Below are 24188 nucleotides of genomic sequence, written 5' to 3'. Positions count from 1 at the left end.
ACCCCCGGCGGACCCCCATCATGCCCACAACCAACATCAAGCTCCCACCCGGCCTGCCCTCCCACCTCCCTGGCCGGGCACCGGGTGCCCAGGAGGCTGCTGCCCCAGTGAGGCGCCGAGAGCCGCCTGCCCGCCGCCCGGACCAGGTACACTCTGTGTATATCACACCCAGCACTCACCTGCCCGTGCAGGGCATCCGGGAGCCCCTGGATGAGGACAGCCGGCTTCCTGGGGCCAAGCGGAGGTACTCAGATCCCCCAACCTACTGCCTGCCCCCCACTTCGGGCCAGGCCAATGGCTGAGGACCACCCAGTGCCAGAGCTGGTCACTGAGCTGAAGAGCCAGCATCTGGCTGAGAAGGATCCCAAATGAAAAACTCCAAGACAATGTGAGGTGGGCACTAGCCCCAATTGCAGAGTCCTAAGCAGGGAGAGGCCACCCAAGGCTCAGCCTACCCACATCATATAGATGCGCCCACTCAGATCACCAAATCATGGTGGGCAGCCTGGCATTGGCATCCCCCACCTCTTTTTTTGTTTTTATGGTAACTGTTTCTTTGTGCGCGGTTTACATAACTTTAAACTGTTAACAGCCTTAACCAGAGACCAAATTGTTTTTTATACATGTATGTACAAACTTTTATATTAACGCCCTGCATCTCCCTTATAACCCGGACATGAGTCTTCAGAGCAAAGCCTGCACAGCTGCCACATGTCAGAGGCCCGGACCTGCACGAGGACGGCTTGGGGCCCAGGGTCTGAGGGCCAGGACCTTGCCCAAGGGATCTGGACACTTGGGGCACATGACTGCCCCCAAGTCTTTCTCAGACTCATCCTCTGCCCGGCTGGCAGCCACCTGGCTGGCATGCCTTGGAAGGAGTATTGGGGCCCCTCTGGGGTTCAAGGCTGGTGACTGGAGTCAGGACACAAGGTGGTAGGCAGCCTCCACCTGCAGCACCACAGACCTCACATCCGAGGGACACTTGAATGTGGCCATCACTCTTCTGTCCACCATGCCCTGGACTCAGGAGGCTGGAGGAGGCCGCCCTCGGCACACTGCCCACTCCACGTGGCAAACAGGAGCCGCGACTCAGGACCACTCACAGGCAGGGAGGGCAAGGTTGTACATTCCTACTGGACAACAGTGACAGCCTGGGGCTCTCCGGAGTTGGGCTTCCCCTCTCTTAGGCTTGGCTCACTCCCCAGACACATGGCCACAGGTCTGGGATGAGAGGTGGGTGCCCCGGGTGCCCCGCAAGCCGTGCAAAATAAAAAGTGCCTAAAAGGTATTTGTGTGCAGTTCCTCTCAGACTGGTTCAGAGTCAGTTGTGGGAGGAGGGGCTGGCAGGTGGGGGGGGGTCCACCCTGTGGCCTCAGCCAAGACAGATGCAGGGCAAGGGGCTATGTCCCTTGTCTGGGAGGACCTGCCTTGACACCCCCCGCCCCCAGCAAACACTGCTGTTGGAATTTCACATTACTCCTCACTCTGGAGTGGTGTGCTTCCTGGAGGTGCTTATTTATTAATCTGGAAATGGGGCCAGGGGTGGGGGTGGGGGGACTGCCTCCTGTTGCCATGTTTTAGCACCCACCCTATCCCTACTTAAGACTTAAATGTCAGCTAAAAGGGTCATCTCATTATGAAGAGATCAGTTCCCATTGGACCCCCAAAGCCAGAAGGTACACACCCCATCCCCACCCCCACCATCCCCTCTCAGACCAACTCCCAGTCTGCAATAAGATGGGCAGCTGTGGGAACTTGCTGGCAGGTGGGGCCCATGGGGCTGGCGGGGGGTGGACAGTGAAGAACCCTAGTCCATGTGACACACGAGAAAGAGCTGGGAGGCTTGTCCGAGGCCACATATTTGGGATGGGGCAGGGCTGGGATTCAGAGCCTGCCCCAGCTGCCTCTAGTGCCCTATTTCATTCACCCTGGGTTTAGTCTCCTACATAGTATTTTGCGAGGACACCAAGCCCACTGGTGTGACCAGGACACAGGTGACGTCAGGGGTGGAAGATGGATGAGTGCTGCGTGCCAGCCAAGCTCCAGTACCTCTGACGTTCCAATCCCTACCCTGCCCTCCGCAGGCCAAGGGGTGCAGGGAGGTCACAGGATGGGCCTTGACTGCCTGAGGACCCAGGTGGGGTTCTTTCCATGGGGGTCTGACTGTCCCACCTCTCACCCCGAGAGCTAATGTCCCCCCTTGAGGCAGGCTTTGTCACACTGTGCCTTTCCCAAAGAAGGAACCGGGCCCAGAAAATAAACTTCCTCAGGGCCACTGCGGTGGGGGGGATGGAGTCGGTGTCAGGGCCGGAAGCTCATAACCGTAAACTCTGGATGGGCCCCTAAGCCTCGGATTCCTGCATCCCAGGCCCGTACCCAGGCAAGAACCGGGTAGGGCTGCCGGGGTACGGAAGAGCTCGGCGTGCGAAGAACCGAGCAGGAGACGGCGTGAGGGACGAATGGACCGGGTCCGTCTAACCCCTCCGGACGGGTTAAGACGCTTGAGAGGGAAAAAACGCCATTTAGTCTCGAGTAGATACGGACAGTACAGCGCCTCTCCCTAAAACAACACATTAGTCCCCCCCGCCCCCAAAAAACACGTTAGTTCCGCCCCCAAGACGAAACAGCGAACGAGTGGCGGACGCGCCCGGAAGAGGCCCAAAGAGGGCACTTCCGCCCTTCTCCAAGATGGCGCCGGCGGAAGGGGCAGGGTACGGCCGGGAGATGATGGCAGCGTCGAGGCTGGAGCTGAACCTAGTGCGGTTGCTGTGCCGCTGCGAGGCGATGGCAGCGGAGAAGCGGGACCCGGAAGAGTGGCGTCTGGAGAAGGTGAGGGAAATCTGCACTGTCAAGTGGAGCTTGACTTCCGGGGGGTGGCCTCCGCGGTAGCGGCCACCGGGCCCCGCTCCCCCGGCCCAACAACCGCTCTGGCCACGCCCCTTCCGGTCGGTCCGCCACGTCCACCTGCAGCGCCTGCCCCATTCCCTAGGGTTCATCTGGCCCCGCCCCCTTGACGCGTGTCTCCTCCCCTTTCGGCCCCGCCCCCATCCTGGCCCCGCCCCTTGTTGGCCCTGACAACACTCCACCATTCCCCCTTTGGGCAGGAGAGGGAGGAGTGGAAGGGTATGGGGGACCAGGCTGACACCCCCACTTTCCCTTCCCAGTACGTGGGAGCCCTTGAGGACATGCTGCAGGCCCTGAAAGCCCAAGCAAGGTGAGTGCAGGTGGCTACAGGGGCTTCAAATCTGGGATGGGAATCAGGGCCAGGGCCAGCTCCTGTTGGGGAATCCCTGGGCCCCAGCCCCTGCCGAGATCCTTCCGGGAACTAGAGACAGTGGGCAGGTTTTCTTTTTCCTCTTCTCACCTTCCAGCAAACCAGCCTCTGAGGTGATCAATGAATATTCCCGCAAGGTGGATTTCCTGAAGGGGATGCTGCAGGCAGAGAAGCTGGTGAGCAGGGGTGCTCTACTTCCTCAGCCCTCATCACACTCACCTGCCCTGGACCTGCCCCTCCGGTGACCCCTCTTCCCCCTTCTGCAGACCTCTGCCTCAGAGAAGGCACTAGCCAACCAGTTCCTGGCCCCTGGCCGCGTACCAACCACAGCCAGGGAGCGGGTGCCTGCCACGAAGACGGTGCACCTGCAGTCACGGGCACGATACACTAGCGAAATGAGGAATGAGCTGCTAGGCACGGTAGGGCTGCCTTCCTCCCTGGTCCCTGGGAACCCTCTGGTCAGGGACAGTTTAGTGCCTGGGTGTGGCCAGAACAACAAATGCTGGTAGGCATAGGGACCCTAGGGAGCCCAACAGCCTCTGCCCTGGGCCATCAAGAAAGGCCGAGCCAGGACTTTGCTAGATAGATAGGAGTTTGGTCCGAGGCAAAAATGGCACCTGTCTAGTTGGCACCCCAGAGTTGGCCCAGAGCATCAGATGAGTTTGCCACAGTTACATGACTTTATCTCATCTTGCCACAAATAGACAAGTTTTTCCATCTGCAAAATAGGACGGCAAGTATCTTTTTGAGCCTTTTATGTGGATCAGCTAAACCCTTCAAAATATGAAGAAACTGAGATCCTGAGGTCATGGGAATTGCCGGCGGGGTTGTGGGGGCGGAGTCTGAGAGCAGAAAGGATAGTTTGGGGTGCAGGACAAGGCAGGTGACTTCATGGCTCTCTCTTTTTCCCATAGGATTCTGCTGGAGGTGAGTCACCCTGAGTAAAACAGGACTTGAGGCTTAATTGTCACGCTGCCTCACATCCTGCGCCTGGCTCCCCTGGGGTCTCCCACAGCCCAGGGAGTGTAGCCCCAGGGGCGTCACCTAGGTGTGCCTGATGGGGATGCCAGGACAGAGGAGCTGGCCCCCAGAGGGAAGAAAACTGGATACCCCCAGGCCGCAGGGCCAAGGGTAAGCCAACAGAGGGGGCCTGGGGCCTGGGGGAGCCCAGATAGGAGTGAGGGAAACTGCTTAGAAGAGAGGACTTTTGAGCTAGAGCTTTGAAGCATGATCAGGAGCTCACTGGGAAGCAGATAAGACAGGAAACGACATGATGAGTAGCAGACACATCACAAGCAACCATCAGGAAGCTGGGAAACAGGAAACCAATCTTCTCCTTCTTCCTGCTTGGCCTTTTTTGCTTCCAGAGCCCAAGCTGGATGTGAGGAAGAGAACGTGAGTGTCTTCAGCCCTTGGGGGGGGGGGGGCATGGGGATGGGGAGGGTGGGGCGGGATGAACCTGGGACCACTGAGGCACCAAACCATGAAGGCCCCCACAAGCATCTAAATCACTGATCAGAAGCCACTTCTGGGGATGCTCTTCCAAAAAGCCAAAGTGAAGAAGGGGAAACGGAATCCTACGCAGGGCAGGGGCTGGAGCCATAACCTCTGGGCTCCCTGGGAATGTGTTGGTCTCTTCCCACTCCTCCACCCTGTCTCCTGCCCACCCGTCCACCTCTGTGTGAGGTCAGCGGGGTGGCAGGGCCCAGATCAGGGGATGAGAAACAATCAGCAGCCGAGCTAGACGTCGTCCTGCAGCGGCATCAGGACCTCCAGGAGAAGCTGGCGGAGGAGATGCTGGGCCTGGCCAGGAGCCTCAAGAGCAACACGCTGGCCGCCCAGAGCGTCATTAAGAAGGACAACCAGGTGTGAGGGCCGGGGGAACTTCCTAGCCTCTGCCCCGGGACACCAGAGAAGGCTCCCCAGCAGAGGGGCCTCGTGTCCAGGGCTCTCTTGGATGATAGAAGTTTGAAAGAAGGCAGACGTGGACCCCCCAGCAGAGAACATAGTACTAGCAAGGGTCAAGAGGAGCAGACTTGCCCCCAGGCGGCAGGGAGAGGCCACACTTGGCCATAGTCCCATTGACACCTCCCCACCTCGCCCACAGACCCTGTCACACTCCCTCAAGATGGCTGACCAGAACCTGGAGAAGCTGAAGACCGAATCGGAGCGGCTGGAGCAGCACACACAGAAGTCGGTCAACTGGCTGCTCTGGGCCATGCTTATTATCGTCTGCTTCATCTTCATCAGCATGATCCTCTTCATTCGCATCATGCCCAAACTCAAATAAAGACCTGTGCTGGCCCAGCTTGTCTAGCCTCTGTCTGCCCTCCACCCGTGTCCAGGGCTGCCCTTTGGGCTGGACAACAATATGGAGGCTCTTTGCAGGTTCCTGAGAGCCACGGGGAACGCATGACCAGGAGAGAAAGGTCAGTATGGGAGGAGTAGTGACCCAGCAACACCCCCCACTTCAGTCCCTCCGTGGTACCTACCCCACACTGAAAAAGGCCAGGTTCCAAGAAGCCACAGGAGCCCCCGGCTTGTAGGGTCAGAGCCAGGTGCCTTCAGCCTGTCTGGTCGCGGTGAAGCCCGGAGGGTGGGAGGGGAATGGGGCTACCTCTGGACGTCAGCCTGGAGGAGAGAGCATCAGTGCTGGGCCTTGCTTGCGACTGAAGGTGAGAATTCAGAGACAGGACTTAGTCCAGCCACAACCTGAGCTCTCAGGAAACTAGAGAGCCTTCACCAAGCCATTCAACAAACACACAAGGGTCTGTGGGAACTCTGCCCTGCCAAGGACATAGCCTGATCATTTCAGGTGAGAACTGCGTGGGCACTACTCCAGAGTTGGACCCTGGAAGAGGTCATGGAGTGGGAGTCCCAGGAGAACCATCAGTCCTGGGCTCTGCTCACCCTCCCTCCAGATGTCAAAGGTGAAGCCTGTGAAGGAGGTGACCAAGGGAGCTCAGTGAGAGAGTCTGGGCAGGTAACAGGTGCACTAGGATGTTTGTCCCAGGCCTGTGAGAGTGGCCACCGTGGGGATATACATGGAAGTACCCAGGTGGAGGGTCAACGTCAACATGGGTGTAAAAACACCAACTAAAGTTTTTTATAAGCTCTAGTGGCAACTTGCAAAAAATAGATCTTAAGGGGCACCTGGCGGGCTCAGTCTGTAGAGGATGCAACTCTTGGTGTCAGGGTTGTAAGTTCGAGCTCCACTTTGGGTATAGAGCTTACCTAAAGTCTTTGGGAAAAAAAAATCCATCTTAAGAAGGCTCACACAAGATGCAGAAATGGTTTGATAGGAAGTTTGTTAATAGCCACATTCATGCATCAGGAAGCAAAATCAGAGGGTAAAATCGTACTTTGTACTGTAGAGTATCCGTTACTCAATATCCCTCAATAAACAATAAGCAAAAAAATAAATAAAATTTTTAAAAAATAATAATAAGCAATGATAGATATTGCCCTCATTTAACTGCAGAATCTCAAGCCAAAGACAGCACTCAATTTAATGAACAAATACTGGCAATCCTGCCACCAAAGACAGGAGGGTGGAGGGGGATGCCCACAGAATCCACCCAACTCCCCCAGAGGTTTAACATCGTCTGGAAGTGCTGGTCAATTCAACTAGACAAGAAAGAATTGAGATTTAAAAATGAGGACAGGGATGGGATCCCTGGGTGGCACAGCGGTTTGGCGCCTGCCTTTGGCCCAGGGCGCGATCCTGGAGACCCGGGATCGAATCCCACGTCAGGCTCCCGGTGCACGGAGCCTGCTTCTCCCTCTGCCTGTGTCTCTGCCTCTCTCTCTCTCTCTGTATGACTATCGTAAATAAAAAAATAAAAAAAATAAATTTAAAAAAAATAAAAAATAAATAAAAATGAGGACAGGGCAGCCCGGGTGGCTCAGCGGTATAGCGTCACCTTCGGCCTAGGGTGTGGTCCTGGAGACCCAAGATCGAGTCCCATGTCGGGCTCCCTGCATGGAGCCTGCTTCTCCCTCTGCCTCTGTCTCTGCCTCTCTCTCTGTCTCTCATGAATAAATAAGTAAAATCTATAAAATATATATAAATAAATAATTTTTAAAAATGAGGAGAAAGGCAAAGTTAATTTGCAGATGATAGGACTATATGAAAAACTCAAAGTAACTAAAAAAAAGCTATTTAAACCAGAGAATTTAGTAAAACAGCAAGGGCTTAATGAATATTTAGTTTCCTTCATGCGGGGAAAAAAAAAGCTGCAAAATGTATGGGACGATCTCACCTATAGTAGTAAAAGAAGAGATACACTACTTGGTTAAACTACATCCTTGGTATACAAAGAGCTCCCAGAAATCAACAAGAAAAAAAATGTGCAGGAAAAGAAAAACATATCGTCTTTGAACTTTTTCTCTCACCAGATTAGTTAAGATGTAAAACTTCTTGTGGGAAACCGTAATAGCCCTGGAGTTAGAAAAGTGGGGGACTGCCTGGGTGGCTCAGCAGTTGAGCATCTGCCTTTGGCCCAGGGCATGATCCTGGAGACCCAGGATGGAGTCCCACATGGGGTTCCCTGCATGGAGCCTGCTTCTCCCTCTGCCTGTGTTTCTGCCTCTCTCTCTGTGTCTCTCATGAATAAATAAATAAAATCTTTAAAAAATTTTAAAAAGTGGGACAACCAGAGTTTCTCTCATATTTTTAAAATATAGTTTTTGGGGATCCCTGGGTGGCTCAGCGGTTTAGCGCCTGCCTTTGGCCCAGGGCGCGATCCTGAAGTCCCGGGACAGAGTCCCGCGTCGGGCTCCCTGCATGGAGCCTGCTTCTCCCTCTGCCTGTGTCTCTGCCTCTCTCTCCCCCTATGTCTATCATGAATAAATAAATAATCTTAAAAAAATAAAATATAATTTTTGAGTAAATAGATAAGTACAAGTTTTTTTTAATAAATTTATTTTTTATTGGTGTTCAATTTGCCAACATACAGAATAACACCCAGTGCTCATGCCGTCAAGTGCCCCCCTCAGTGCCCGCCACCCGATAAGTACAAGTTTGCTAAAACCACTGGTTTTTCAGGCCAAAAAAACAAAAACAAACACTGAGGGTCAGAGAAGGTGAGCGGCCAGCTCCAAGCACCAGCAGGTCAGGTTCCCACTTCCCTTACCGCGGGGTGCCGCCCCCTCCCCGCCAGCCCCGCCCAGCCGCGCTAGGCCCCGCCCCACCCTGTGGAGCGACCCCGCCAGTTGGGTCCAACCTTTGAAGTTAAAGCACAACCTGGACTCGGGCGCGTCTCTGGGAGCGGACCCAGGTTCGGAGACCCGGACGCTGGGACAGGTAACCCCGGACGGGAGCCGTCCGTGCGGCCGGCAGCTGGGGCGGAGGTCCCGGGGGGCTTCCCGGGGGTGGTGTCCGCGGGCTTCACGCGCCCTAAGCAGGCGAGGCTGCAGCAGCGCGGGGGTTAACTGGAGGCGGGGCCCACCCGGGATGCGCGCTGACGTCACGGGCGTAGCGCCTTTCCGGGTTGCGCCGCCGGGGGCGGGCTGCTGTGTGAGCCAATCGGGTGCGTGTATGCAAATGACGGAGTGGGCGGTGGCGGCCGGTGCGCGGCTCCGGGGTCCGTCCCCCGGTGCTCCCGCGGCCCCGCCCGCCCCAGGCGCGCGCCTCTCCGGCTCCGCAGGCCGCTCGCCGACCGCCCCCGCCACGCGCGGGCCACGGCGCCCCCCGCAGGACCAGCTCGCCGCCCCGGGGACGCCCCACCGGCGCCTCGCCGAAGCCGATGCCCACCCGGGAGCCGCCCAAGCCCCGCGGCCACCGTGGGGACCTGCAGACCCGCCCGCCCGGCCCTGGGCCCCCGGTGAGTCGGGGCAGGAGGGCGCCCAGGTGTGGGGGGCCGTGGCTTCCCCACCCTGGTTACCGAGGGGGCGGCACCCCGCGGCAAGGCAAGTGGGGAACCTGATTCCTGCGGCACCTGCAGCGACTGGTGCCCCCAGGCCGGGAAGCCAGCGCCCCCCGCGCTCTGTGCGAGCCTCAACTAGGAGCCCCCAGGGCAAGGCCCAAGAAGATTGTATTTGAGGATGAGCTGCCCTCCCGGGCCCTCTTGAGCACCAGGAAGCCTATCGAAGCCATCCCCAGGGGGCACACGCCAAGGCCCCAGCCAGTGCCCGACTATGAGCTGTGAGTGTCCCCCCACTTTGTTCCTGATGCCTGGGAACAGGGAAGGGGCATAGAGGCTGGGGTTCGACAAATGTATAAGAGTTTACCGAATAGTAAAAAGAGAAAAGGGGCTTTTGGGGCCGGGAGTCCAACATGGGCAAAGTAAAACAAATTAAACTGATTAAACTGATTGGGGGAAGGGTCGGGCTCTTCCCACTCCCGCTCTGACCCACTTGAACCCCGCAGGAAGTACCCACAAGTGAGCAGTGAGAGGGAACGCAGCCGCTACGCTGCGGTGTTCCAGGACCAGTACACAGAGTTCTTGGAGCTCCAGCAGGAGGTGGGCTCGGCCCTGGCAAAACTCCAGCAGCTGGAGACCTTGCTGAACTCACTGCCCAGGCCCCGAAGCCAGGTCAGCCCCAGCAGACACCCCTGGCCCACAGCCCTTCCAGGTGGTGGACCCTGGGCTCCGGGACCCCCTCTGGGTCCAGGTCTCTGGGCCCCTTCCTCTTCTGGGCTGGTTGGGCACCACAGCATAGTAACCAGGGTCAGCCCTGGAAGTCTGCACCCCCGGGTCACTTTGTCTGAGCCTCAGTTTCCCCATCCATCCTTGAGTTCAGAATCCTCTGAGCACCCCCAACCCCTTCTCTACTCACAGAAGGAAGCCAACGTTGCCGCCCGCGTCTGGAGGGAATTTGAGAAGAAGCAGACGGTGAGTTGTGCCCCCGAGCCCCACAGGCCCGCCTTTGCACACCCCATCCTCCCAAGAGGCTCAGTGAGCCCAGTTTCAAGGAGAGGAAACTGAGGTCCAAAGAGGAAGATGTGAAGGGTTGAGCCTCCGAGGGCCAGAGGCCAAAGCACCACAAGGACTCTCCCGGGTCTTGCCCTGCCCAGGACCCCAGCTTCCTGGACAAGCAGGCTCGCTGCCACTACCTGAAGGGCAAACTCAGGCACCTCAAGATGCAGATCCAGAAGTTCGATGAGCAAGGAGACTGCGAGGGCTCTGTGTACTTCTGAGCGCCCTGGAGGACAGGCGGAAGGACACCACGGGGTGGCCCCCTTGCCCTGTACTTGCCTCTCTTACTACCTCCTGGCTCTAGCTCCTTCTGTTACCCCTTCCTGGGGTAGCTTTGGCAAATGCCTCAGCCTTTGAGACCCAGCTCGAATGGCACCTCCTCCAGGAAGCCTTCCCAGAACCTCCACAGGGACCACTGGCCCTGAGCCCAGATCTCAGCCCATCCCCTGGAAGCAGGTCTTGCCTGAGTCTGTGTCTCGGTGCAGTAAATATTTATGAAATGCCTACTGTGTACAGCCGCTTAACACTCCTGATTTCACTCAGTTGGCACCAAAAAGTTGTTCTTCCATCTAATGGAGTTAAAAATCAAAATTCCAGGAAAGCGACTTATCCACACAGGGTGTGAACTCTGGTCTGTCCAGAGGGCCCCCTCTCCACCAAGAGCCATCATGTGACCTGGATGCTGAGGGGCCGACATCCAGCATTACTTGCTCAGCCAGGCTTGGGCTGGGGGAGCTCCAGGGCCCAACAGTTTCCAGTAACCGGGGCACCTGGGTGGCTGTCAGTTGAGCATCTGACTTTTTTTTTTAAGGAGATAGTGTACCTGCTTCAAGATTTTATTTATTCATGAGAGACACAGAGAGAGAGGCAGAGACATACGCAGAGGGAGAAGCAGGCTTCCCCCAGGGAGCCCGATGCAAGACTTGACCCCAGGACTCCAGGATCCCACCCTGAGCCGAAGGCAGACACAACCGCTGAGCCACCCAGGCATCCTGAGCATCTGACTCTTGATTTCGGTTTGAGTCATGGTCTCGGGCCCCAGGCTCTGCTGAGAGTCCACTTCTCCCTCTCCCTCTGCCCCTCCCCCTGCTGACAAGCGTGTGCTCTCTCTTTCTCTAAAATAACTAAATAAATCTTTTTTCAAGTTTCCAGCAACAGGACTGTAGAGGATCCTCCCTAGTCTTGCTCAGTGGGCATCACGCAAAATTCATGTGACATAATGCTGGGGACCTCCTGAAGGGGTCAGACTCAGCCCAGGGGCCCTGCTGGAGTCCCTGAGGCCCACCCAGATAAATGAGCCCTTAAAAATCTCCACTTCTGGGATGCCTGGGTGGCTCTGCACTCAGGCCTAGACAGGCATCCAAGTCTCTGGCCTGGGGACTGGACAGCAGGACAGACAGGATGGTCTGCTCAGTTCCCAGATGTGCTAGGAATCTAAGAGGTCATCACTGTCCCACCCAATTGGAGGGGACATACATTTGCTTCCCCAGAGGACACTGTGGAAGGTGCTGACTCAGGGCAGTCTGCATTCCAATGGGAGCCCAGTATCCTCTCAATCCCATTCCTACTTTAGGCCCTGCTGGGGGGCAGAGCACACCCCTGAGACCCTCCTATTCATTCCACAGGAAGTGGATTCAAATGCCCAGTCTTCCCTCTCAGGCCTCTTCCAAGATGGACATGGAAGAGGCTGGGTGCTCATGGGGAACATTTTGGAGGGTTAAGGGCTGAGCACAGGCCAGCCTGTGGGGCAATACCTGAGTTCTGTCCCATAGATGCCTTTCCCATCAGAGACGCCAGGATGGTGGGGCCCTGCCTCCCCCCAAATCAACTTAATTGGGTCCCCATTTCAGCTGATCCTTAGCTGTCCTTACCTGTCCCACAGTCCAGATCCCAATCTCTGAAATGGGAGGTTTTATTAGTTACATGTGAGAGGAAACCAAACAGGCTCAGGCACAAAAGGGTAAATCTGGGATCATGAGACTGAAGCACCCAAAGGTTTTGGATATGACAGGCTCCAGGGACTCCAAAGGCATCCTGGGAAGTTGGTCTACCTATTTTGACTCCTTTTTATTTTATATATCTGTCAGAGAGCAAGTGAGCACACACACAAGCGGGGGGGGGGGGGCAGGCAGGCAGAGGGAAAGGGAGAAGCAGGCTCCCACCTGAGCAAGGAACCCCATGCCAGACTCCATCCCAGGACCCTGGGATCACGACCCGAGCCGAAGCCAGATGCTCAGTCAGCTGAGCCAGCCAGGCGCCCCTTGGCTCTGTTTTCAGCTCCATCCTCCTAGTTCCAGATCCCGCCGAGTCTCAGTGGCCAGCTCTGGGCTGCGTGCCCTCCCTGAACCCATCCCTGTGGCCAAGGGAATGGAGGGCTGTGTCTGGGGTGAGATCATGTGGCAAGAACTACACGGAATGTTTCTCCAGAGGACACTGGGGCCCAGACACCATGATCAAGGGCTGACCAAAGGGAATAGGGTGTTTGGTCCGGGGCACGTGTGCATCTATGAGGCTCACCGTCATAGCCCAGAGCTTGAACCTGAACCTGAGCCATCTGCAGGATGCCACCCACCCCTGCAGACTCACTAGCTGACTGCAGGGCCCCCTCCCTGCCCCCAGCCGTTTCCCCACAAAAGCAGCAAGGCAGGCTGTTGTGTGAGGTTGTGGGTGTTCCAGATGGCTGGGGGTGGGCAGCCATGGTAGGGTGCCCCCCCCATCCTGCCCTCCCCTCACAAAGATGATGGGGGCCGTGCAGGTAGGAAACGTCTTTATTATTGGCCTTGATTCATTCCTCATGTAGTGTCCATGGATTACGTGTCCAGAGGATCTGCCTGGCAAATACTACCCCTGCCTGGCTGCAGCTGCCCCTCGAGCCCAGACACCAGGCCTTTGTCTGTCACACAAGGGAAGCCAACCCCACCATCCCAAGAGCTTACGCTTGGGGTGCCCGGCTCCAGGCTGCCCCAGAAATGAACTGGACCATCGGTCCCTCCCCCTCTATTTTGGCCAGGAGTCCTGGGGAGGCCGAGGCTGGAGTCTGGACAAGCACTCTCTTTTTGGTTTCATGATCATTTAAAAAACAGAGAAGACAAACATTTCACAGTCTTTAAAAAATAGTAGGAGTCTGGTGAGAGAAGCCAAGGTCCTCCACTCGGGGGGGCCCCCCGTGAGGCCGACACATCCAGGTCCCGTGGGGTCACTGGCCTGAGCCATAGGGCCAGTTGAAGGTACTTCCCGACAGCAGCATGTCTCGGATCAGCGTCTCAATGGGCGTCTTGCCCACCAGGCGCATGAAGAACAGCTGGGAGATGAGGGAGGCAGGGACTGCGCGCAGGGCGGGGAGTCGCAGCAGCAGGCGACCGAAACGCTGGGGCTGGGACGGGTACTGAGCCCGCACGTACTCAGTAAGGGCCACCTGTGCCTTTTCCTGCAGGCTTTCCACATGTGCTGGGTCCGAGAGGCCGCAGGCATCTGGGGAGACAGGGCAGGGTCAGGAGGGTGGGGGAGGTGGGAGGACACCAAGCCCCCCACTCAGGGCTCCGGGTGCTGGGAAATGGAGTCCTGAGGCACAAATGGGGTCCTCTCAGGCAGTGTCAGTCCTCGAGAGACTGAGGTGGCCCCAACTGAGGATAGTGACACAAGAGTGTGGACACTGGTGTCTCCAGGACAGGGGAGCCCCAGCTGAGGCCTTGGGCAAGGTGACAAGTTCTAATCAAGCTCAAGGGGAAGAGGAACTAGGGAGGGGACTCGAGGAGTAAGGCAAAGCCAGAGGGGGTGTTCAGCCAGAGTGGCCTGGAGTGGGAGACCCATGAAGGGTGGGGCAGAAGAAGAATCTTCTGGGGGCAAGAGGCACAAAGCCGCACTTATCAAGTGAAAGCCACCTCTCAGAGTGGCCTGCGTCTCATTCCTGCATCCCTGGCCCCAAGAAGACCCCTAGTGGGATCTGGAACCTTCCAGATGCAGAACCAGCTGCGCCACCAGTCTCTGGAGTGAGGTAGGGCATTCAGTGGCTAGGTGGTTAACTAAAGACTAGGAAGGTCCTGGCCGGCCCCGCCCACAGCGGGAGGGACTCCAAGACCCGCCCCTGCCCCGTCCCACGCGGCCCAGCTGCCAGAAGGCTAACTAGGGGGCGTTTGGGGAGCCCTGGGTCAAAAGTCTGGGGGCCCAGGAATCAGGGAGTGGAAAGCTCAAGGGGGGCCAGAACCAGGTGTCAGGGTATCCCCGCCTGGCAGGCGTCTGTAACTGCGCAGTAAGCAGGAAGGCCTGAGTCGGCAGAGGAGGGTCAGGGGTGTTGGGGAAGACGAAGATGGGGGACCAGGTGGTCAGGGACCTCCCCTCCCTCATCCTCCGCCTCTCGATCTGCTCACTGAGCACCAAGGGCACCCTGATGAGGGGGTAGAGGCTGGGGTCTCAGGAAGCCTGGGAATCCGGGAGAGAGGCTGTTGGGTGACCTGAGCCACGCGTCCAGGCCCAGCTGTGGGTCTGGAGAGCAGGGCTCAGGGTTCTTAGGGAGCCCTGGGATCAGGCGTTGGGGGCATCAGGGCGTCACACCGCCTGTCTCTCCTCCACTGGCCCCGCAGCAGCGCCAGGCCCGCAGGCTGAGGGTCAGGGAGGGGGGGTCCTCTGGGGGCCGGGGTCAGGGTCCAGGTCGCCCCCCACCGCCACCCCCATCCCGCCCCCGCGTCCTGGGAGACAGACACACACGGACACGGACACGGACACGGACACACGCGCGGCGCATCTCACCGGGCGTGAAGAGCGCGATGGCCTTGAGGCAGCCGTACTCGGCCGAGTCGACCTGCAGGCGGCCCAGCTTGTCCACCTGCTCCTGGAAGGCGCGCACCTGGTCCATGAAGGCCACGGCGCGCTCGGCGGCCATGGGCGCGGCGTGCAGCCCGGCGGCGGCCAGCAGCGGCGCCGTGTGCAGGGGCAGCGCCGCCTGCGCCGCGTTCAGCACGAAGAGCTCGCTCCAGCTGAGGCGCAGCAGCGCCACCTGGTCGGCCACCGGCAGCTCGGGGAAGAAGGGCGCGTGGCGCGCCCACTCCACGGTGCTGAAGAGCAGCCGCGCCGCCAGCTCGCACACGTTGTCGATGCCCAGCACCGCGCCCGCCGCGCCGCCCCCCGCGCCGAACGCGCCCGCCGCGCCCGCCCCGAAGCGCCCGGCCGCCGCGGGGTAGGGCTCGGCGCGCAGCAGCTGCGCGATCAGCTCCGACACCGGCTGCCCCGGGAAGAGGTCTCCGCCCGCCGCCGCCGCCAGCGCCGAGCCCGGGGGGCTGCCCGAGGACGCGGCCACGGCGCCCGGCAGCGAGTGCGGGATGCGGCCGCGCTGCACCGCTGGGGGGCGGAAGGGGGACGCGGAGGGGGCGGGGGAAGGGGGCAGGCGGGTGACGAACACGGGGTGCGGGACAGGGATTGAGGGACACGGGGAGAGACACCAGAGAGGAGCGAGGGAGGTGGCAGGGAGAGGGAGGGACGGAACAAGGGGGAAAGTGGGTAGGCGTGGGGGGGGGGCAGGTGGAGGGAAGAAAGGGGGGGAAGATAAAGTCATCACAGGGTCACTCAGCCCCTCCCCCAAAGGCTCCCCACACGCAGCCTTTCCCTGGTCCCCCAACCCCCCCCATGCGTGCACAGAGGATTGGGGGACCTGCAAGGACCTGCAGGCCCCACCCTGCTCTGCCCTGTGCCCCAGCGGAAGGCCATTTCCAGCCACCAGTCCCACCCTGCTTCTTGCAGAGGAGCATAGGGGGTGGGATGGGACCCTTGGGTGAAGACTAATTTAATTCGCACCTGGCCCCCTCCCTCTGGACGATGTGAGCTCCACTCAGCAGCCATGGAGGCCTGACCTGTCAATCATGCCCCCATCTGCCCATCATGGAGATCTCAGAGCTGACCATAGGGCCAGGGAGGGGTCACTTTCATTCTGCTGGGGCGGAGGGCGGCCCTGGCCAGCCTAGCCTTGAAGCAAGTGATCTCTCCTACAGAGATGGGATCTTTTCTCTAGCTCCCGGCCTCATCCCACCCCCAGATCACAGCTCCAGAGGGACCCCAGAGCTGGGAGTGGAATCCCAGCCTATAATAGGTGCTCAATAAACATTAACTCCCATCAGTAGCCTTGCCTGTTAAAGGAGAGCACCCACTGCTGGCTTCCCAGGATTCAGGTGAATAGGAAGAAGGAAACTGAGGCACACAGAGCAGGGGTAGCCACAGGTTTACCTGACCTGTGCCAAGGGTGGTTGGGCTGAGGGCAAGACAGAAACTAACTAATGATCTTTAATGAATTGGCATGCCCCATCTCATCTTCATGAACTCCTGGTCAACCGGCCATAGAATGAATGGGGAACAGAATGTGGGTGGAAGTCAGGGCCTGAACAGGTTAGTGGGGGCTTTAGGTTCGAGGCTCCTTGTCTCAGAACCAACTGTCAAAGATCAGATCCCAGCTCAACTCCCCGGCCACAGCCCCGCCAGGGTTGGGTGGAGGACCTATTCCTTCCGCCTTTGCTCACTCAGTCCTAAACCCTATCCCCACCATTCATCCATCACCCAGCCATGTTCCTACCTCAGCGCCTTTGCACTCACTGTTCCTGCTTCCTGAGATCCCCTCCCCCAGCTCTTCCTCTTTATCCAGCCCAACCTGTGTGGGTTCAAGTCCCAACTCTAGTGCTCTCTGACCTGGCAAATGGCTTCACCTCTGCATTCTGTGCTCAATGTCCTCATCTGTAAGATGCAGGTAGTAATGACAGTGATGACACCAATCACTAAATTAATGAGAATCTAACCTACTTAGAACAGCACTAGGCATAGAGGAAGGGCTCAATGGGTAGTAGTAATTCAAGCCAAGAACATGTATTAAGCACCTTCTATGTTCTAGGCCCTGGACTAGTCACTGGGTATGTGTCAGAAAACAAGACAAACGCAAGTCCCTTCCCCCAGGGAGTGGACATCCTGGTGGGGGAGCAAGTAGATAGTGCAAAATAAAGGGGGATGGTGAAGAGTAATCAGGAGGGCTTCTCTGAGGAGGTGTTCTTTGAGCAAACCTTAAAGGAGGTAAGGGATGCTTGGGTGGCTCAGTTGGTTAAGCATCTAACTCTTGATTTCAGCTCAGATTATGATCTCAGTGTTGTGTGATTGAGTCCTGTGTTGGTCTCCACACTGGGCATGAAGCCTGCTTAAGACTCTCTCCCCCTCCCCTGCAGTCCCTCCCTCCACCTCTTTAAAAAAAAAAAAAAAGGTAAGGAAGCCATGCAGGTATGAGGTAAGAATGTTCCAAGAAGAGGGAACAGTCTGTGCAAAGGCCCTGACGTAGGACTGTGCTTGGGGCATGAGCTGTGATTATTTCCCACTCCTGACACTTTGGAGAGCTGAAGTACATCAGGACTTCAGGTCATGGACAAGCAGAAGCAAAGGTTGTGGAGGGCGAGTCATCCCCGGACTTGAAAGGACAAGAGAGTAGTCGGGCAGTTTTAAGAGAGAGACCGAGCAGCCACTGCCAGCTTCTTTCACAGAGGCCAGCAGAGAGGAAACTAACTTTAGAGCAGGAGAGACCTAAGATGCAGGGAAGAACTGCCAACCTGCTCCTGGGGAGGCCGGCAGAGACAGGAGCCCAGCATGGGGTTCTCAGCCAGTGAGCCAGGTCCTGCTCCCAAGCCCACCAGGCTCCACGTGGAAGTCTCTGGGTTCCAACTGAATTCTAAGAGTGAATTCTAGAGCTTGGTAGAGCTCTAGGCCCAGCTGCCCGGCACGTGTCCACTCAAGTCCCCAGGGCAGAAACAAGGGGCTGGGCCTCCCTCTGGCTCCCAGTGCCCAGGGTCAGGCGGAAGGGTAAGCTGCCCTTTGCCTTAATCGGGCAAGTTCCTGCCTTGGACAAACACAAAGCAGGGGGTGGAGGATGGAAGAAAGCAATCAAAAAAAAAAAAAAAAAAAAAAACCCATCCTTGTTCAGTGTTGGCCAGGCTAAGGGGCACAGGGGTCACTGAGGTGTCAGGGCCAAGGAACCTGACTCTGAGGCCAGGGGCCCTGTCGGGAAGGGGCTGAGGGGCAGAAGAGTCCTGACATGGGCCTGAATCAGGGTGTCCCCTGCATCCCCAGCTCCACCGCAGCCACCAGGTGACTATGGATAATTGGATTCCTCCAGCCTGGGGCCAGACTGAGGCCCACGAGATTGTGGGATCGGTGGTAACGAGGTTAGCAGGCGCCAGGCCCCACCCTCCTCGGCTCCCAGACCCCCAAGAAACGGAGTGAAGGCGAAGGCTGTTTGCTCGCCCTGTGCCTGCCCCACGCCAGCAGGTACTCACCCTCCTTCCTCATGCCCACCCGGAAGCACTTCTTCAGGCGGCAGTATTGGCACTGGTTCCGGTGATGCTGGTCGATCTGGCAGTCACGGTTGGACCTACAGGCACGCAAGGGGTCACCGTGACACCCACATCCTGCCCCCTGAGCCACCCTATAAGTCACCTTTGAAGGCCGCACCTGAGAAACATCCATGGCCCCTACCCCGGGCTGGGCAGGTACCCTCCCCAAGGGGCACAGGGGCTAAGCCTGCAGGTCTGCAAAGGGGAAGAGGACAATGGACGGTGGGGACGAATGGAGTCTGCGGCAGAGTACATTAGCACGCCAGGGAGGGTATGTTGGGACTGGGTTTTGAAGGATGAACAGAAGTTCAGAAGAGCTCCCTACTCAGTGGGTAGTCCGCTTCTCCCTCTCGCCTTTCCTCCCCCTCCTCCCTGCACCTGTGGCACGCGCTCTGTCAAATAAATAAATAAAATCTTAAAAAAAAAAAAAAGTTGCCCTGAACAGAGAGGCAATTCCACGCAGAGAGCACGAGGTGAGCTGTAAAGTTGGAAACGTGCAAATATGAAAGCCTCAATGGTCTCATTTTACTTGGTCATTGCTGGGCCGAGGGTGAGGTCTTTGTCCCAAGGGCAATGTGAGAACAGCAAAGGTACACGCTCAGGGAGCCGGGCTTCGGGAGTTACCTAAGAGGCTTGGGGCCAGGCCAGGGCCTATCCTCTACGGTCACAGTAGGGCCGGGGTATTATCACCCCACACAGGACCACCACCAATGAACAAATGAATGAACAAACCCCTGTGCCCCCTTTAAGACCTCAGACCTATGTCCCCTACTCTGGGAAGACCTTCCAGACTCCTAAGTGAGCCAAAGAAGCTTCCCCTGGGTGGCCCTCAGGGATCACTGCCTCTTGCAGGGATGGGACAGGGCGCCCCGCCCTGCAGGACACGGAGCTCCCCATCCAGGGGCAGCCCCCAGCCGGCAGGTTCAGGCCCTCGTGCTTCACATTTCTCCAGCGCTCCTTCCCCCCGGCCCCTGCCCCTGCCCCTGTGCTCCCTCGGTGTCTCTCCACCCCAGCCTCGAGGCTCTCCGAGGCCCGGCCCCGAGGACAGAGAGACACCCCCAGCGTCCCAGCTGGGCCACCAAGAGGGTACCCAGAGACAGCGTAAAACACTCGATGCAGTTAAAATCTCAACACCTCTCAGCCGCAGACACTCAGCCCCAGCCCTGCGGTGGCAACTTCTCCACTGAGACTCAGTTTCCGCATCTGGAAAGGGGAGGCCAGATGCCGGTTCTCTGTGGGATGCACTGGGCCTGGGGGGACCTGAGGGGCTTTCGGGGAGGGCAGCAGAACCCAAGCCCAAGCTGGGAGCAGGGGTCTCAACGGCAGGCTCAGGACAGCGGAGACCCTGGGGATCTCCAAGGGCCCAGGTCCCACAGCGCCAGCCTCGCAGCCCAGGCCGCTGTCCCCTGCCCAGCCCGAGCCCCCAGGAAGAGGCCCCGCTAGGGTGGAGGGAGTTCAGGCAGAACCAGAACAAAGCCCAGCAGGCAGGCAGTGGGAGGGTCCTGGGCAGCCGGGTGGAAAGAGCCAGGCCTGGGGCAGGCAGGCAGGCAGGCAAGGGCCCAGCTCCGGGCCCCTGACCTGGGGCGGGGGGCGGCGGGGGGGGGGGGTTCCTGGAACCTCCTGCCTCGACTTCCCCAGCTGTGGATTTGGGAACAGATCTCCTGTCCCTCCAGATGGGGAAAAAGTAAGTTCCACCTGTTATCCCACCTAAAGAGCACATGCTTTGCCTAACCCTATGGTCCAACGCAGCCTCCTCCCTGGGCTTCTGGCCTCCGGTCCAATTTGATCACTTGCCCTCCCTTGCTCATGTACCCTCCTCGGCTCCCTGTCATCCTCAGTCTAGGACTTCAGATCCACTGGGTTCCAGGTCCTCCCAGGCCTGGGTGGTCTCATCTTACCACACTGCTCCCCTAACCTGCCACTGAGCCTTTGCCTGGGCCACGCTCTCTACAGGAGTGCCCTTCACCTCCTCTACCTGCCAAACCCCTCCTGCTTCAAGGCCTACTTCCCATGGACCTCCTCCAGGCAGCCCTCCCTGAACCTCGCGCAGGGCCAGCCCCGCTCTCCCCGGGGACTCCAGACCCATCCTTCCCTCTGGCACAGCCCAGACTCCACAGGCAGGCAGCATCTGTGTCTCACTGTGTCTCCTCCAGACTGGGAGGGCGCCGGGATTGGACTGGGGTCTCTCGGGGCGGGGGGGGGGGGGGGGCTGGCCTCCCCGGCTAGGCCCTGTGGGGACTTTGCGGAACCAATCTGAGGCTCAGAAGGGGCAGTGATTTCACCAGGTCCCACAGTGCAGAGCTTCTGCGGCGAACGACCTGCCGGCCCCAAACAGCACCCCCCTCTCCTGTCTTGTAGCTCCCTGCTCCCTTCAGAGGCCCCTGAGACCCCAGAACCACCTAAGCTCCTCCCTTGCCCTCCCCAAAGACCCGGCCAGAGAGCAGGCAGCTATTCCAGCAACAAGAATGAGGCCAAAGTCTGGTGGCCCAGTTACCACTGGAGGAGGGAGCAGGCCAGCTCTCCCACACACACAGCTACCCCAGACCAGGCCCTGACCGCAGACCCGGGGCCAAACTCCAGCCTCTGGTGCCCGGTGCCCCGCCCTGTGGCCTCACCAACAAGCCCGCCATCAGCTGCCCTCTCCCTGGGGACACCCTGAACCAGGACTCAGCCGCTCCCCTCTTCCCAACCCCAGTTCCCCTTGCTAAGCCCCAACTGGGGCAGGGTCTCTCTCTGGGGGCCCCGGGGCCTTGCCAGGACCTCTCTGGGCCTCAGTTTTTCCTATCTGGAAAATGGGACTCTCCAGACTGACTCTGCAGAGCCTGTACACGTTCATGTTGGGGTGCAGGGCAGGAGGTCGGCAAGGAAGCAAAAGGACACTCGCGGAGGACTGGTGGGAAAGGGGGCCCTGGGCTAGACACCCCAGCCCAGCATCAACCCCTCAACCGGAGGAAACTAGGAAGGCCACACCCTGTCAGTGGGGCCTCCAACCTAGGAGGGCCCGGGGCTCCTTCTTTGGAAACATTCACCCCCCACCCCGACGGGCCGACCGAAGTTTCAGGGATTTTCCAGGAGCCCTAGGTCTGCGCCCACTCCTGATGGGGGCAGGGTTGGAGCAGCCGAGGTGTGGTCAAATCCAGGCGCCCTCCCAGCCCTCCCAACGGCGGTTTCCAGTGACCCAAGGCCCAGGGTGAGCCCAGGGTTGGGGGGGAGGGGGGCAGCTCCCCGCTGATGGGCAAGCCCGGCTCCCCCCACAGCAGGGCTACCCATGCGAAAGAGGCCGGAGGCCGCCCACTGCCACCCCTGCCTCGCTCCCGCCGCCGCCGCTGCCGCCTCGGTGGCCAGGGCGACTTTGGAAGTGATATTTGACCCCAAGGGCGCGCCGTATCGATCCGCGCGGCCGCAGACAATGGCCCCTGGACGCTGCGAGCCTCGCAGTCCAAGTTCCACGTTCGATTCCCGCAGGGTCCCCTGCGCGCCGAGATCCCCAGGAGAAGGGATGCCCTGAGGTTAGGGCCCCACCCCTGACAGCACCCCCAACCCCTCCCTGCGCGGAGACGACCCCTCCCGGGAGAAAAGGAAGGGAGGGAGAAGGAGCAAGGAACTGGGGCGGAAGCCGCCAGGGACCACCTGACGGGGGGGACCTGCATCGATACAGCGCCGACTGTATACACAATCCCAGGAGTGGAAGGGAGGGGGGCGGAGGGGAGCTGTGCCCCTACCTCGGAGGGGGGAGTGGAGGCCTGGAGAAGGTCAGCGCCAGGCCCAAGGTGACCGAGCAGGTCAGAGGCCCGGCCCAAGGCGGGCCCGGTGCACAGCGGCCGTGCGCGGATAGGGGGCTCACCGGCAGGTGTAGCTGAGGTTGCGGCGGATGCTCCGCTTGAAGAAGCTCTTGCAGCCCTCGCAGGTGAAGACGCCGTAGTGCTTGCCGCTCGACTTGTCCCCGCACACCACGCAGTCCACCTGCAGCCCCGGCCGCTCCTCGTCGCCCGGCTCGGCGTCGCTGGCGGCGCCGGGGGGTGAGGCCGAGTCTTCCTCGGCCGCGCGCGGGTAGCCGCCAGCCTTGTCCACGCCGTTCGTGTCGCCGCCACCGCCGCCGCCGCCGGGGCCGCCCCAGCCGCCGGTCACCATGGCCATAGCCCCAGGGCAGCGGGGCCGGGGCGCCCCCTCCGCGCTCCTCCCTCCGGGCACCCCTCTCGGCCCGGGGGGACCCTACCCGGCGCGCATCCGGGCCCGGCGCGCGGGGGGCACCGGCTGCACCCCCCAAAAAAGTTTTGCAGCAACTTCCTGCGGCCGGTCCGCGCGCCCGGGCAGAACTGGTCGGGCCGGTTCCAGGCCAACTTTCCCACGCGTGCGCGGGGCCGGGCCTGGGGGCGGGAGGGGGGGCGCGCTAGAGGCGCGAGCCGGGGGCCCCGGGGACTCGCGCCCCGCCGCCCTGGGGCCCCGGCGGGGGCGCGCGGGCCATGGCCCGGCCCAGGCTGCGCAGGGGGCGCCCTCTGGCCTGGCCGCCGCGGGGCCGGGGGCTGCGGCCAACTTAGCGGGCCGCCATCCGAGCGCGGGAGGCCGGGGGGAAAGTTTGGCCGCAAGTTACGCGGCCGCCCGCGGCGCGGGGGAGGGGCGGCGGGCGCGCGCCGGGGCCGGTCGCCGCGCCCCCCGGCTCCCCCGGGCCCCCAGGCGGCCGCTCGGGGCCTGCGAGGCTGCGGGCCGGCGCTTCCCGAGCTGCCGCCCCCTCTGCGGCCGCGCCTGCCCGGCCTGGGCCTGCGCCTGGGCCCGAGCCTGGCTCTCGCCGCCGCCGCCGACCCCGCGCGCCGGCCTCGCGCTGCGGCCGGTTTGACACACAACGTTCCATTCGCGGGGCGGGCGGGGGGCGGGGGCGGGGGCAGGGGCGCGCGCCGCGGGCTGGGGGCGGGCGCTCGTTGCCCCGGCGACGGCCACCCTTATAAGGGCATGGGTGGCCTCGCTCGGCGCCCGGCGCCCGGGCCGGCGGGAGGGGCGAGGGCGGAGCACGGGGCCGCTCGGCCTGACCCTCCCCCCCTCCATCCCCCCACTGCCCCCGCCCTCGCCCGACTCCAGCCTTAACCCCTGCCGGGCCGCGGCGGGAGCCCGGGCCGCCGCTGCCCTCTGCCCTTCCGCAGCCTGCACAAGATGTCTCTCCGAGGCCCTCCCCTCCGCCTCCGGCCTTGGACGATGCCTCGCTCAACCGCCCTCGAGGCGCACCTCGGAACCCTACCCCTGCATTCCCTGCAAAAGCAATAATGGGGGCCGGTTGCACCCGGGGGGCACGCCCCTGCGCAGTACACACACACACACACACACACACACACACACACACACACCCTGGGGCATTTCTTTGCACAGTTGCATGATGGATTGTGTTTGCTTCCTCTTCCAGAAAGTCGCCGCGTCCGACCCTCACCCCACCCTTTCTCAGCTCGGGCTAACACCTGGTGCTGGAAATCTCCAGGGCCAAGGGATGTTGTGGTCTGTGGCCGGCGGGGGTGCGAGGTCAGGGGCCCCCTCGCCAGAATTTTAGGCCTCTGGGGGCAGGGCACCCACCCGCCCAGCTAGGCTCCAGGCAGCAGGAATGCCCACCATCCCTACTGGGGCCTGCCCCCCTTTCCTCTCTCATTTCCTTTTCTTTCTGTG

At 60.1% G+C, this 24188-nt stretch overlaps 4 protein-coding genes across 4 annotated transcripts in view; 3 read left to right on the top strand and 1 right to left on the bottom strand.

Annotated features, from left to right (window-relative positions):
- MYO9B (myosin IXB) overlaps positions 1–1288 on the top strand; it is an 89134-nt gene extending 87846 nt beyond the window's left edge. Inside the window, 1 exon segment of the mRNA XM_055344267.1 lies at positions 1–1288. Coding sequence (XP_055200242.1) covers positions 1–302 — 302 coding nt within the window. The 3' untranslated portion in view covers positions 303–1288.
- A 1392-nt stretch (positions 1289–2680) lies between these two features.
- Positions 2681–5581, top strand: USE1 (unconventional SNARE in the ER 1). Its single transcript, XM_055343669.1, has 8 exons — positions 2681–2829; positions 3165–3214; positions 3372–3450; positions 3541–3693; positions 4189–4201; positions 4642–4669; positions 4966–5140; positions 5382–5581. The coding sequence occupies exons 1-8, from the start codon at positions 2689–2691 to the stop codon at positions 5562–5564; spliced, it is 822 nt and encodes a 273-aa protein (XP_055199644.1). The 5' UTR covers positions 2681–2688; the 3' UTR covers positions 5565–5581.
- Positions 5582–6137: 556 nt separating this feature from the next.
- On the top strand, positions 6138–10698 carry OCEL1 (occludin/ELL domain containing 1). The gene is made up of 7 exons (XM_055344302.1): positions 6138–6204; positions 8437–8579; positions 8923–9099; positions 9220–9419; positions 9645–9810; positions 10057–10110; positions 10293–10698. The coding sequence occupies exons 1-7, from the start codon at positions 6138–6140 to the stop codon at positions 10413–10415; spliced, it is 930 nt and encodes a 309-aa protein (XP_055200277.1). The 3' UTR covers positions 10416–10698.
- Positions 10699–12944: 2246 nt separating this feature from the next.
- Positions 12945–22881, bottom strand: NR2F6 (nuclear receptor subfamily 2 group F member 6). Its single transcript, XM_055343800.1, has 4 exons — positions 22387–22881; positions 18486–18580; positions 14941–15528; positions 12945–13665 (listed from the first exon to the last, which is right to left on the bottom strand). Exons 1-4 carry the CDS (start codon positions 22677–22679, stop codon positions 13391–13393), a joined length of 1251 nt encoding a protein of 416 aa, XP_055199775.1. The 5' UTR covers positions 22680–22881; the 3' UTR covers positions 12945–13390.
- Positions 22882–24188: the final 1307 nt, after the last annotated feature.

The sequence above is a fragment of the Nyctereutes procyonoides genome, unplaced genomic scaffold, assembly GCF_905146905.1.
Source record: "Nyctereutes procyonoides isolate TBG_1078 unplaced genomic scaffold, NYPRO_anot_genome, whole genome shotgun sequence".
Classification (NCBI taxonomy): domain Eukaryota; kingdom Metazoa; phylum Chordata; class Mammalia; order Carnivora; family Canidae; genus Nyctereutes; species Nyctereutes procyonoides.
This window is presented reverse-complemented; position numbering and strand designations above follow the sequence as displayed.

Bases quoted from the DNA above. Each gene is read 5' to 3' on its own strand.
- USE1 (XM_055343669.1), top strand. From the start codon at position 2,689: ATGGCGCCGGCGGAAGGGGCAGGGTACGGCCGGGAGATGATGGCAGCG. The intron at 4,670-4,965 runs GTGAGTGTCTTC...GTGTGAGGTCAG, and splicing joins CTGGATGTGAGGAAGAGAAC to CGGGGTGGCAGGGCCCAGAT. The intron at 5,141-5,381 runs GTGTGAGGGCCG...CCTCGCCCACAG, and splicing joins TCATTAAGAAGGACAACCAG to ACCCTGTCACACTCCCTCAA.
- OCEL1 (XM_055344302.1), top strand. From the start codon at position 6,138: ATGGAGTGGGAGTCCCAGGAGAACCATCAGTCCTGGGCTCTGCTCACC. The intron at 9,100-9,219 runs GTGAGTCGGGGC...CGGCACCTGCAG, and splicing joins CGCCCGGCCCTGGGCCCCCG to CGACTGGTGCCCCCAGGCCG. The intron at 10,111-10,292 runs GTGAGTTGTGCC...TGCCCTGCCCAG, and splicing joins AATTTGAGAAGAAGCAGACG to GACCCCAGCTTCCTGGACAA.
- NR2F6 (XM_055343800.1), bottom strand. From the start codon at position 22,679: ATGGCCATGGTGACCGGCGGCTGGGGCGGCCCCGGCGGCGGCGGCGGT. The intron at 18,581-22,386 runs GTGAGCCCCCTA...GCGTGCCTGTAG, and splicing joins AACCTCAGCTACACCTGCCG to GTCCAACCGTGACTGCCAGA. The intron at 13,666-14,940 runs GTGAGATGCGCC...CTGTCTCCCCAG, and splicing joins CATCGCGCTCTTCACGCCCG to ATGCCTGCGGCCTCTCGGAC.